The 13,682-nt window shown below is 41.8% G+C and overlaps 1 protein-coding gene across 1 annotated transcript in view; it reads left to right on the forward strand.

The window, feature by feature from the left end:
• Nucleotides 1–509: 509 nt before the first annotated feature.
• LOC121857291 overlaps nucleotides 510–13,682 on the forward strand; it is a 62,386-nt gene continuing 49,213 nt past the window's right edge. Inside the window, exons 1-5 of the mRNA XM_042353280.1 lie at nucleotides 510–603; nucleotides 7,102–7,158; nucleotides 9,368–9,469; nucleotides 13,193–13,249; nucleotides 13,365–13,408. Coding sequence (XP_042209214.1) covers nucleotides 510–603; nucleotides 7,102–7,158; nucleotides 9,368–9,469; nucleotides 13,193–13,249; nucleotides 13,365–13,408 — 354 coding nt within the window. The remainder of the gene's footprint in view (nucleotides 604–7,101; nucleotides 7,159–9,367; nucleotides 9,470–13,192; nucleotides 13,250–13,364; nucleotides 13,409–13,682) is intronic.

Below are 13,682 nucleotides of genomic sequence, written 5' to 3' on the forward strand. Positions count from 1 at the left end.
TTATCTGTGCCGCCCATGTGCAGAGTTGCGACTAGAGACTCCCGGCAGTCACCTCTGCCTGTCCCCGTCGCCACTCGTCCCACGCCTTAGGACTTTTGGGGGCATAGGGGTTTTGATGATGAAAAGTATGATAAGCTGGATGATGTCTGCACATGAGTTAATATATATATGGTGAGGCAGGAGTGCAGGCTGCAACCACACATCTTGGCTCTCCCTTTTCCTGATCCAGTGGTGCATGTGTTGCAACGACTGGGGAGAGGGAGAGTTGCATAGCCCAATTTGTTGGGTTTTGCCTTAGTAGCTGACCATCTTGCCTTGCCTTCGTCTGTAGGTCTTGTCGTTGGGTTCCAAGTTGGTCACCTCTTCTGCCTCTTCCGCCATTGGGGTCTTGGAGCTCTGTAGCATGTTGCGTGATGTGGGGCTCCATCACATATTTTTGTTCAGGGTTTACTCCTGTAGCTTATACTTACCAAGGTTATCCGCGTGGTTGGTAGTACCGGCGTGCCTACATGCCGATGGGCCAATGCGACGTTCCTCTGGGGCACACTGCTGCTCCAAGAGCCCCTTCTGGTCTAGCTTGGGGCCGCGGGGCACCCAGTTACCGTATGTTGCCACGAGGAGACACAACAGGAGATTTGATGGTGAGGAGGCTATGTAATGGCAGGGGAAGACTTATGCAAGGTTGCTTCCTTGTTCACCACGAGGGCTAGCCAGCGGTGGTAGTTATAAGCGAGAGGAAGCAAGCAGTGCTTGCACCTTAACACTCACATAATGCTGCCACACTAGATGCATTACACACCCTACACACACACACACGCTTGGATCACCTGTGGTGCCTTTGGATATTTTTCGAATATATTTAATTTTCTCTGATAAATTATGCACAGCATTGTACACATTAGCCATAGTTGTACACATTAGCCATAGTTGTACACATTAGCCATAGTAGTACACATTAGCCATAGTTGTACACATTAGCCATAGTTGTACACATTAGCCATAGTTGTACACATTAGCCATAGTTGTACACATTAGCCATAGTTGTACACATTAGCCATAGTTGTACACATTAGCTAGAGTTTACACATTAGCCATAGTTGTACACATTAGCCATAGTTGTACACATTAGCCATAGTAGTACACATTAGCCATAGTTGTACACATTAGCCATAGTTGTACACATTAGCCACAGTTGTACACATTAGCCATAGTTGTACATTAGCAGAGTTTACATTATTGTGGCCATAGTTGCACACACAGCCATATGTACACATTAGCCACAGTTAAAACACACAGCCATAGTAGTACACACAGCCATAGTTTCACACACATTAAAGCCATACACATTAGCCATAGTTGTACACATTAGCTAGAGTTTACACATTAGCTATAGTTGTACACATAGCCATAGTTGTACACATGAGCCAGTTGTACACATTAGCCAGAGTTTACATTATTAGCCACAGTTGTACACACATTAGCCATAGTTGTACACATTAGCCATAGTTGTACACATTAGCTAGAGTTTACACATTAGCCATAGTTGTACACATTAGCCATAGTTGTACACATTAGCCATAGTTGTACACATTAGCCATAGTAGTACACATTAGCCATAGTTTTACACATTAGCCATAGTTGTACACATTAGCCATAGTTGTACACATTAGCTAGAGTTTACACATTAGCCATAGTTGTACACATTAGCCATAGTTGTACACATGAGCCAGTTGTACACATTAGCTAGAGTTTACACATTAGCCACAGTTGTACACATTAGCCATAGTTGTACACATTAGCCATAGTTGTACACATTAGCTAGAGTTTACACATTAGCCATAGTTGTACACATTAGCCATAGTTGTACACATTAGCCAGTTGTACACATTAGCCATAGTTGTACACATTAGCCATAGTTGTACACATTAGCTAGAGTTGTACACATTAGCCATAGTTGTACACATTAGCCATAGTTTTACACATTAGCCATAATTGTACACATTAACCATAGTTGTAAACATTAGCCAGTTGTACACATTAGCCATAGTTTTACACATTAGCTATAGTGATGGGTTGTCAGACCACAGGTTACATCTCAGAAACAGTCCAGACCTGACCCAACATTAGGGGGGTCAAGTGTAAGGGTAACCCTCGCGGCCACTCATGGGTGTTACAAATCAGCCAGGCTCCCCTCCCATGTCACACGGCCCCAACAAACATGTAAGAAGGCACCTGCCGACTCTCTCCCAATATACACAATAACCTACATCGCAGAAGAAGTCCAGACCTGACCTCACATTAGCCAGGTCAAATGTAACTCTCGAGCCCAAGTCAAGAGGCCACAAATCAACCAGGGCCTCTCATGTCACACGGCCCCATCTGAAGATTTCTCCAGAATATACAACTTATAGTCTCTGAAAAAGTCCAGACCTGACCCTACATTAGCGAGGGCAAATGTAAGGAGACCCTTCGCCGCCCCCCCGATCAGCTCAACCTGACGGCTGGTCTTCCAATATATAGGACGTCCTAGCCCTCCCTCACGAGAGTGTGTCTTGTAACCAAGAAGGGCCAGCTACCACGTCCCCAGTCCCGCTCGTAGCCCTCCCTCAGGGGAGCAGCGAGAGGGAGTCAGAGAGACAGAGTCGGGGAGAGAGAGACACACAGGGATCGGAGGAGGAGGTCCACCACAGCCCAGTCCCGCTCACGGGAGGAGAGTCACGCAAGACTTCCCTCCCCGACTTCCCTCCGGTGCCCAGCTAAGCAGTCTCCCATAGAGACAACCCAGGACCACCTGCTAGGCCTCCCCAGGTCACGAGAGTTTTTGTCAGAGTTTCCATGGGATGAGTTACTTACGTGGGAATATATGTACACATTAGCCATAGTTGTACACATTAGCCATAGTTGTACACATTAGCCATAGTTGTACACATTAGCCATAGTTGTACACATTAGCCATAGTTGTACACATTAGCCATAGTTGTACACATTAGCCATAGTCGTACACATTAGCCATAGTTGTGCATATTAGCTAGAGTTGTACAGTAATTTTTTTTTGGGGGGGTCACCTTTATTGTGTTATACAATATGACACACGCATTCTGAACAACACTCATTTACGCGGGTGAGTCCTGTTAATTTATATCCATTAACTGTACGTGATATAAAAAATACATTATACTGGTTATACAATGCATCACACAACCAGATATACCAACCTAACCAAATTAACATGGCCTCAGTCTGTGATCGTTGCAGAGGCCATCAGACCAAGGGGTGCAGAATATTTTTTTTGCTGACTGTACACGTTGGGAAGACATGCACAGGTGAACAAAGTCATCTAATGGGGTTTTTTTCAGGTAAAATATTGGCGATTAATATTTCCTTCTTTTTCGTTTTATTTTTTTATTTATTTTGTTCTCTTGGTTGTTGTGGAAGACTGTCGTGGATTGGCCTTTTTTTCTCCCTCTTTTCTGTTTCTGGGGATTTTTTTTAAGAGTTTCGATTTTTTCTACGATTTTTTTTTAAGATTTTTTATTTTTTCTACGAATTTTTTTAAGATTTCGATTTTTTCTACGTTTTTTTTAAGATTTTCGATTTTGTCTATGATTTTTTCCGACGAATTTTTATTTTCTAGCATTTCAGTTTGTTTCCAAAGAATTATTTTTAAGGTTCGATTCCTTTGCGGTTTTTTTTTTTTTTTAAGAATTTAAATTTTTTTCACTGGTTTCGTTAATGTTTACGTTTTGTTTTTCCTCCAACAAAACAACAGCAACAGTAACTTACCACCTGTGTTTGTGTCTCATCCTGTAAACAATTTTTATAACTTGATTGTATTTATCTACGTGTTTGTTTATATGACGTCATCATATAAAGGAGTAAAACAGGACCAGGGAAGGGTAGGTTTAAATGTATACTATACAAACAGTAGGAGCGTTAGAAATAAAATAGACTTGCTGAGAGCGGTTGTATGTACCGAGAATGTAGACGTCATAGCAATCACCGAAACTTGGATGAATGTGGCGAGCAAGAACTCTTTATCAGAGTACCACATAGAAGGGTACAACCTTTTTCACAAGGACAGGGAAGGTAGGAAGGGGGGAGGGGTCGCACTCTTCGTCAAGGATACATTAAAATGTTGTATTAATAATTCAATAAAGGGTGAAATAGGAACCGAGTCTGTATGGGTAGAAATCACGGAAGGAAGAGAAAAACTAATTATGGGAGTGATTTACAGGCCCCCAAGTCTTGGCAAAGAAGCAGCTCAGCCCATATGGCAGGAAATGAGTAGGGCAGCAAAATATAACAACCTATGCATTATGGGGGATTTCAACTTCAGAAATATTGACTGGGACAACATTGTAGGCGACTATGAATCTGAAGACTTCCTAGACGCAGTCCAGGACAATTTCTTGAAACAACTAATTACAGAACCTACTAGAGGTGACAATATATTAGACCTAGTATTAACAAATAAAGAAAATATTATCAGAGATATCACAGTAGGGGAAAAACTAGGTAACAGTGATCACAGAGAAATCAGGTTCACCCTAAATCGGGAAACGAAAAACAATGACAATATGGTCAGTCTCAAACTTTCGGTTGGCGGATTATCAGGGGTTAAGAAGGTACCTAGGTGAGGTCACCTGGGAACAGTCACGTCAGTCCCCAGTAGGAAGGGGTGAGGTCATAGATGACACAACAATTGATCATGACTATAATATATTCACTAGTATACTACATAAAGCACAAGAACAAAATATACCATACAGAAAAATTAGGTCAAATAAGAATGAGCCAAGGTGGATGACCAGAAAACTTAAAGTTACGACATAGAATAAAGAAAGGAATTCTGTAAGAAATTAAAGGGAGGAGCAGCTCAGAAACAGGTATAATGAACTATCTAGGAATGTTAAGAAAAATGTAAGGAAAGCAAAGAGAGACTATGAAATCAAAATAGCAAGAGAATCCAAGGCGAATCCCAAAGGATTTTTCCAGGTATATAGGACAAAGGTCAAGGACAAAGTTGGGCCTTTAAAGTCAGGGAGGGGAGAATTGATAAATGGCAGTGAAGAAATAAGCAAAGCATTGAACAGCTACTTCTTATTAGTTTTCACAGAAGAAATTTGCGATGAAATTCCGGAGGTGAAACTGATATTTAAGGGAAAGGAAGAAGAGAAATTAAAGAATATCACTATCAGAAAAGAGGATGTTCTTAAGAAGATAAATAAACTAAAGAATACAAACCCGGGAACAGATTAGCGGACCCCTTGTAAATTTATTTACAAAATCATTAGACACCGGAGTTGTGCCAGAGTTGTGGAAACAGGCAAATGTAGTACCCATATTCAGAAAGGGAGACAGAGCATCAGCGTCAAATTACCGGCCGATCAGTTTGACGTCAGTAGTGGGGAAATTTCTTGAATCAATTATAGCAGATAGCATCCGATCGCATCTAGAGAAAAGCAAATTAATCTACGACTCACAACATGGGTTTACAAAGGGAAAATCTTGTCTAACAAATCTGCTGACGTTTTTTAGGAAAGTCTTCGAGGTAGTAGATAATTTAGACGAAAATTTCATATTTTACTTAGACTTTTAGCAGCATTTGGATAGAGTACCGCATCAGAGGCTTCTGAGAAAAAAATTAAGGCTCATGGTATCGAGGGAAAGTTTTAAATTGATAAAATCATGGCTCACCGATAGAACGTGAGGGTCAGCGTGATGGTGTTAAATCTGAGGCCGTGTAACCAGTGGGGTTCCTCAGGGGTCAGTACTAGGCCCACTCTTGTTCATAATCTACATAAACGATCTAGATACTGGGATCAGCAGTGACATAAGCAAGTTTGCGGATGACACCAAAATAGGGCGGCAGATTAATTCAGGGCAGGATGCAATTGCATTACAGGAGGATCTAAATAAACTGCAGGGGTGGTCTGAAAAATGGCAAATGAAATTCAACACCAGCAAGTGCAGCGTACTTAATATTGGAAGGACAAATACTGATAATGTATACAGCCTTAACAACATCAACCTAGAGAAATCGACTTGTGAAAGAGACTTAGGGGTACTTGTATGCTCGGACCTATGGCCTAGAAAACAGTGCGTTAATGTTCGAAATAAGGCAAACAGAGTATTGGGTTTTATATCTAGAAGTGTAAGTAACAAGAGTGCAGAGGTCTTATTACAACTATATCTTGCGCTAGTCAGGCCGCACCTTGATTATGCGGTTCAGTTCTGGTGCCCCTATTGTAGAATGGATATAAATTCACTAGAGTCGGTGCAGCGAAGAATGACAAAAATGATTCCGGGACTTAGAAACCTTCCATATCAGGATAGGTTAAAGAAACTTAACTTGCATTCCCTAGAAAGACGAAGAGTGCGGGGAGATATGATAGAAGTATTTAAACGGGTGAAAGGAATCAATAAAGGGGATATAGATAAAGTTCTTATAATATCCGAGCAGGATAGGACTCGGAGCAACGGATTTAAGTTGGATAAGTTTAGGTTTAGGAGGGAGATAGGAAGAAACTGGTTCACAAATAGGGTGGTGGACGAGTGGAACAAGCTTAGCAACTTTGTAGTAAGTGCGGGAACTCTGGAAAGTTTCAAAAGGAGGCTAGATAGATTCATGGATGATAGAGAGTGGTAGTAACTCTCGACAGGAGCTGCCATGCACAGGCCAACCGGCCTATTGCAGACTCCTTATTTTCTTATGTAACCTTTGACCTGAGTTCACTTGCAATGGACACTTGACCCAGGATGAATCTGAATAAAATTGGTTGACACCTTGGTGTATTTTGACCTATGTTCCAGTTTGATGTTTGACCCAGTGTGACCTTTGACCAAGTTTGAAATTTGATCCTGTTTGACCTTTGACTCGGTTTGATGTTTGACCCAGTGTGACCTTTGATTCGGTTTTATGTTTGACCCGGTTTGACCTTTGACTTGGTTTGATGTTTGACAAGAGTTGACGATTCTACCAGTAACCTTCGCCCCAGGATGACCTCTGACCGGGATTCACTCTAGACCCAACTTACCATATGATCCATGTTGACCCTTGACCCAGGTTAACCATTGACCCCACGTGACCTGACCTTGCAGACGGAGGAGAGGACAAGCAGCGAGGCTCCGACGCTCCGGCCGACGCTACAAAGCTCGGTAACACACCAGGTCAAACCCTTCTTGTTTGACCCTCCCCTTGTGTTCCTCCCACCACTGCACCTCCTTGTGTCTCCTTGCTGAGCCCACAGTAGCCCACCGTACTTCATAGTAGCTCATCAAACTTGTGTTTCCCCTTGCTGAGCCCATCGTAGCCCACCGTAACCTACCCTTAGCCCACTGTAGCCCACCTAAGCCCACCGTAACCCACCGTAGCCCACCCTATCAAGCAGTGCCCACATCAGCCCACCCCACTATACTGTTTGTGACTCGCGGGCTCCATGATACACTAAAAACAGTCCCTTACTTGATATAACGTTGTATGACCCTCAGTAGCGACCGCCAGCGTTACTAGTACCTCCACTCACCTCTTCTGAGTGTTTGACTTAACGTTATTAAAACTCACAGTACAGAGTTTGGTGACTTAACTAGGACTGCTCTCTGTTAATCACCAGTATGCTAAGTTAAGGAACACCGTATGTGATATTATCGTCCATATTTTCCGGAGTCACAAAAATGTATAAAAACTGTTCTCCTAAACTTTGACAATGAGAATTCATCTGGATACAGTAGTCTCAGGCCAATTTTGCCTCCACTTTTTTTCACCATTTGTGCCGTTTGAGTCATTTGAACGTTACCACATCTCTAGTCACGGGGATGAAAATCTAACGTAAGTATTTCTGAATATCCGGAGGCATAGTTTAATGACTTACTGAGACGGGTGGGTGTTTACCTTCGGTATGCCAGGTGAAGCCACCAAACGTCTTACTATTATCAAAGATTTTAAACCTCGGCCACAAAACTGTCTGAGCCAAAGCTCCCACCAAATTTATTATAAAACCTAATGGCTCTGTTTGAGTCAGGAGACGATATAGTAAATTCCGTTTATATATACACATCGTTTGATTTACACAGTTTACTTTAATAGTGGTAATCCTTAGCATATTATAATTAAGTTAAACAATAATAATAGAACTGTAGCTATAAGGAAGAGGCTGGGTGAACGTATAGAGGAGTACCGTGAGTCTATAGCCAAGCCAAAGACTACACGGTCTACACCCACCATGGACCTTATTAGAACTGGACCTCGACCATTGTGTGTGTATGTGTGTGTGTGAAAACAAATTTACGTATCATAATTTACAACCGTTGAGTTCACGAGCGTTTGGTGCCATGGTTGTGTAAATAGAAGGTTCCCTGACGATTACTTCACCGCGGGAGGTGATGTTTTGCTGTGGCTGCTGGGACGCCTCGCCCGCCCTGCCAAAAAGTTCACAAAGTTTGGAATTTCCCGGAAAGAACCAAACATTCAATCTATGTTGCTTGACTTTTTCTCTTTTTTTCTCCTTTTGTACTATTATCGCATTTATCGTTTATTTATATTTTATTTATTGATTGAAGAATATTAAATCTTTTGTTATTTATATTTTTTTACCTCCCATTCTCTTCCCGTAGTTTATATATACGAACGCTAGAGACGATTTAAATGTTATTGTTTCCTTTTCAACATATGGTTAATTATAGACAGGCGTTCGTCCAAATAATAAACAAGAACAATACAGTACTCAGTAATCCAACAGTACAAAAGGTCACCAAACTAGGGGAAGCTATTTTTATTTTATTTTTTTTTTACCTTCGTGTTTCTGGTAAGGGAGAATAACAAAGAAGGGGTAATTAACTTAGATTATTCTAGCAATATTATTATTATTATTATTGTTATTATTATTATTATTATTATTATTATTATTATTATTATTATTAGTATTATTATTATTAGTATTATTATTATTATTAGTAGTATTATTATTGTTATTATTATTATTATTGTTATTAGTATTATTATTATTATTATTATTATTATTAGTATTATTATTATTATTATTATTATTATTATTATTAGTATTATTATTGTTATTAGTATTATTATTATTATTATTATTATTATTATTATTATTATTATTGTTATTATTGTTATTATTGTTATTATTGTTATTATTATTATTATTATTATTATTATTATTGTTATTATTATTATTATTATTATTATTATTATTATTATTATTGTTATTATTATTATTATTATTGTTATTATTATTGTTATTATTATTATTATTATTATTATTATTTACCTAGTGATATGGTCTTTCATATTATTAGTGTTGTGTCCTCAGAACAAACAAACATATAACTGGTGGTGTTGTGTCCTCAGAACAAACGAGCGCTGCCGTACAGAAGAAGAGACGGCCGTACCTTCTGAAGAGGAAAGCACTGACCACTGGCTTCTTTGATTCCAAGAAGGAGGAGACGAAAGGTGAGTCAGTTGTGAGGCGAGTCAGTTGTGAAATTGATCGGTTGTGAGTTAATCAGTTGTGATTGAGTCAGTATGAGGAGAGTCAGTTATGAGTTGAATCAGTTGTGAGTTGAGTCAGTTGTGAGGTGAGAGTCGGTTGTGAGGTGGAGTCAGTTATGATGTGTGAGTCAGTTGTGAGGTGAGTCAGTTATGGTGAGAGTCAGTTGTGAGGTGAGTCAGTTATGAGGTGAGTCAGTTAGAGGTGAGTCAGTTATGAGGTGAGTCAGTTGTGAATGAGTCAGTTGTGGTTGAGTCAGTTGTGGGTGAGTCAGTTATGAGGTGAGAATGTTGTGAGGTGGAGTCAGTTATGAGGTTGAGTCAGTTGTGAGGTGAGTCAGTTATGAGGTGAGTCAGTTGTGAGGTGAGTCAGTTGTGAGTTGAACTGTTGAGGTGAGTCACTTGTGAGGTGAGCTGTGAGGTGACGCATGAGATGAGTCAGTTGGAGGTGAGTCAGTTATCAGGTGAGTCAGTTATGAGATGAGTCAGTTGGAGGTGAGTCAGTTATCAGGTGAGTCAGTTATGAGGTGAGTCAGTTGTGGGTGAGTCAGTTATGACGTGAGTCAGTTATGAGGTTAGTCAGTTGTGAGGTGAGTCAGTTGTAAGGAAGTGAATCATTTGTGAGATGAGTCAGTTAAGGTGAGTCAGTTATAAGGAAGTGAATCAATTGTGAGGTGAGACAGGTGTGAGTTCGGTTATTTGTAAGGAGGTGAGTCAGTTGGAGGTGAGTCAGTTATAAGGTGAGTCAGTTGTAAGGTGAGTCAGTTATAAGGTGAGTCAGTTGTAGGAGTCAGTTATAAGGTGAGTCAGTTATAAGGAAGTGAATCATTTGTGAGATGAGTCAGTTGTAAGGTGAGTCAGTTATAAGGAAGTGAATCAATTGTGAGGTGAGACAGGTGTGAGTTCGGTTATTTGTAAGGAGGTGAGTCAGAGGTGAGTCAGTTATAAGGTAAGTCAGTTGTAAGGTGAGTCAGTTATAAGGTGAGTCAGTGAGGTGAGTCAGTTATAAGGTGAGGTCAGTTGTAGGTAGAGTCAGTTATACGGTGAGTCAGTTATAAGGTGAGTGTCAGAGGTGAGTCAGTTATAAGGTGAGTCAGTTGTAAGGTGAGTCAGTTATACGGTGTCAGTTATAAGGTGAGTCAGTTGTAAGGTGAGTCAGTTATACGGTGAGTCAGTTATAAGGTGAGTCAGTTATACACAATGTTCTGGTCAGCCAACAAGGCTCCTCCCAGACTGACTTCCTCCTCCTCCTCCTCCTCCTCCTCCTCCTCCTCCTCCTTCTTCCTCCCACTCTCCTCCTCCTCCTCCTCCTCCTCCTCCTTCTTCCTCCCCTCTTCTTCTCCTCCTCCGTCCATCTCATCTTCACTCTACACACACACACACACACACACACACACACACACCACCTACCTGGCTCATATGTGTATACACAGAAGGGCGTATACATATTATTCTAGTCTATGTATACACAGTTATTTAGTATTTATATATAGTACATGCATATAAGCGTATAGACCCTTGCCATGTATAACCAGGTATTTGCTCTGTGTGTGTGTTCTGTGTGTGTTATTTCTTGTGTGTGTATGTGTGTGTGTGTGTGTGTGTGTGTGTGTGTGTGTGTGTGTGTGTGTGTGTGTGTGTGTGGGCATTATAGGTACGGGCCATTGGCAGGAATGTCCTCTCTCTCTCTCTCTCTCTCTCTCTCTCTCTCTCCTTGGCCTCCTGCCTCACTGTGTATCTCTGTTATGTCTTCTGTTACTCACATAACTAGTTTTATATTAATTTACTCATACTAAGACATAATTAATTTATACATGCTAAAACAGTAGTGCTCCTTACTAAGACACCTGTTAATTATCATGCCTAAAACATATATTTCAGACATACATATTTCAAAACCATATTAATTGCTCATACTAAGACACTTATGATAATTATACATGCTAAGACACCTGTTAATTGCTCCCTTACTAAAACACCTGTTAATTACTCTATAAGACACCTGTTAAGTATACATACTAAGACACCTGTTAATTACTCCCTTACTAAACACCTGTTAAAAAACCACTCCCTTATGAACACCTGTTAATTGCTCATACTAAGACATATTAATTACTCACTAAAACACTTATATTAAGTATCGTCTGCCTCGCCGTGTGTTCATATCGCTTAATCAACAGCACAAACCGATAGTCATTTGTTTTCATTACGTCGTCACATTCGATTTTCCCACGATTTTTCATTCTTATTTAATATAATTTTCTCTTGTGTTTTTATAGGTTTTGATGTAATTTTTATTTACGTTTTCTATTAATGTTTATTTATACTTTGTTTGTTGACCTATTAGTGTATTCTTGTGGTTAATATTATCTTTGTGTTTATGTGTTTTGTTGGATAGGAGGAGAGGGTGGAGGGAGAGAGGGAGAGGAGAAGAAGAAGGAGGGGACAGAGATGAGAAGAGGGAGACAATATAAATGTGATTAAGCATGAGGAGAAAGAAGAGACAAACAGACAGGGGGGAAACAGAGGCCATACACCTCAGCGCCCTCTCGTGGATTCCTCCCTCTAGGCTTAACCGGTGGACGACATATGGTGACTTGGCACCGTCGCACTGTCCATGGGGAATGGTCAGGTGAGGGGAGATGATGGCCAGGTGAGGGGAGATGATGGTCAGGTGATGGTCAGGTGAGGGGAGATGATGGTCAGGTGAGCAGGTAGGGGAGATGATGGCACAGGTGAGGGAGATGGTCAGGTGATGGTCAGGTGAGGGGAGATGATGGTCAGGTGATGGTCAGGTGAGGGAGATGATGGTCAGGTGATGGCAGTGAGGGAGATGATGGTCAAAAACAAAACATCAGGTGAGGATGATGGTCAGGTGATGGCAGGTGAGGAAGATGATGGCCAGGTGAGGGGAGATGATGTCGGTGATGGCAGGGAGGGAGATGATGGTCAGTATGGTCAGTGAGGGACAGATTGGGTGAGATGATGGTCAGGATGGTCAGGTAGGGAGAAATGGTCAGTGATGGTCAGGTGAGGAGATGGTCAGGTGAGGGAGATGATGGTCAGGTGAGCAAGAGATGATGGTCAGGTGAGGGAGATGATGGTCAGGTGAGGGAGATGATGGTCAGGTGATGGTCAGGTGAGGGAGATGATGGTCAGGTGAGGGAGATGATGGTCAGGTGAGGAGATGATGGTCATGATGGTCAGGTGAGGGAAATGATGGTCAGGTGAGGAGATGATGGCTCAGGTGAGGAGAATCAGGTGATGGTCAGGTGAGGGGAGATGATGGTCAGGTGATGGTCAGGTGAGAGATGATGGTCAGGTGAGGGGAGATGATGGTCAGGTGATGGTCAGGTGAGGGAGATGGTCAGGTGAGGGAAGATGGTGGTCAAGGAGGGAGATGATGGTCAGGTGAGGGGAGATGATGGTCAAGTGAGGGGAGATGATGGTCAGGTGAGGGGAGATGATGGTTCAGGTGATGGTCAGGTGAATGTCAGGTGAGTGTCATATGAGGGTCAGGTGAGTGTCAGCTGATGGTGAGGTGAGTGTCAGATGACGGTCAGGTGAGTGTCAGATGAGAGTCAGATGAGTGTCAGGTGAGTGTCAAGTGAGAGCGATGAGGGTCAGGTGAGGTCTAATATACAGCAGTATATATTAACATAGTGTGTTTACCAATGGCTGCCCCAGATGGTGTGGAGACCGGCCTCGTGTTCAGGTTGTCCCTCACAAATGCCTGGAGAACGAGTAGCTGAGCGCAGAGAGGCTCCAGAGAGAGCAGCAGCAGCCGCCGCTACTGCACGCCACCCAGCAGCATGGGTGCGTCAGAGGAGGAGAGCCACCCTCAGCCGCAAAATCATAGCATCTGAGTCACACTTTTTCCTCCTTATTGAAGGCACTAAACAGGTAAGTTCTAGAGGATAGGGAAGTGGTGGTAGCATGAGGCTACCAGTACAGGTAGTAGTAATAGCATGGGGCTACTAGTACAGGTAATAGTAGTAGTAGTAGTAGTAGTAGCATGAGGCTACTAGTACAGGTAGTAGTAGTAGTAGTAGTGGCATGAGGCTACTTGTAACTTAGCTCTCGGTGCTGCACAGTAGGAATGAGAACGACAAGATAAGGGCATAGGGGAGAGAATTCAGAACATTGATCACGGCAGCTTCACTCCTCTAGTGTTCAC

Source organism: Homarus americanus, unplaced genomic scaffold (assembly GCF_018991925.1).
Source record: "Homarus americanus isolate GMGI-L3 unplaced genomic scaffold, GMGI_Hamer_2.0 scaffold20465, whole genome shotgun sequence".
NCBI lineage: Eukaryota > Metazoa > Arthropoda > Malacostraca > Decapoda > Nephropidae > Homarus > Homarus americanus.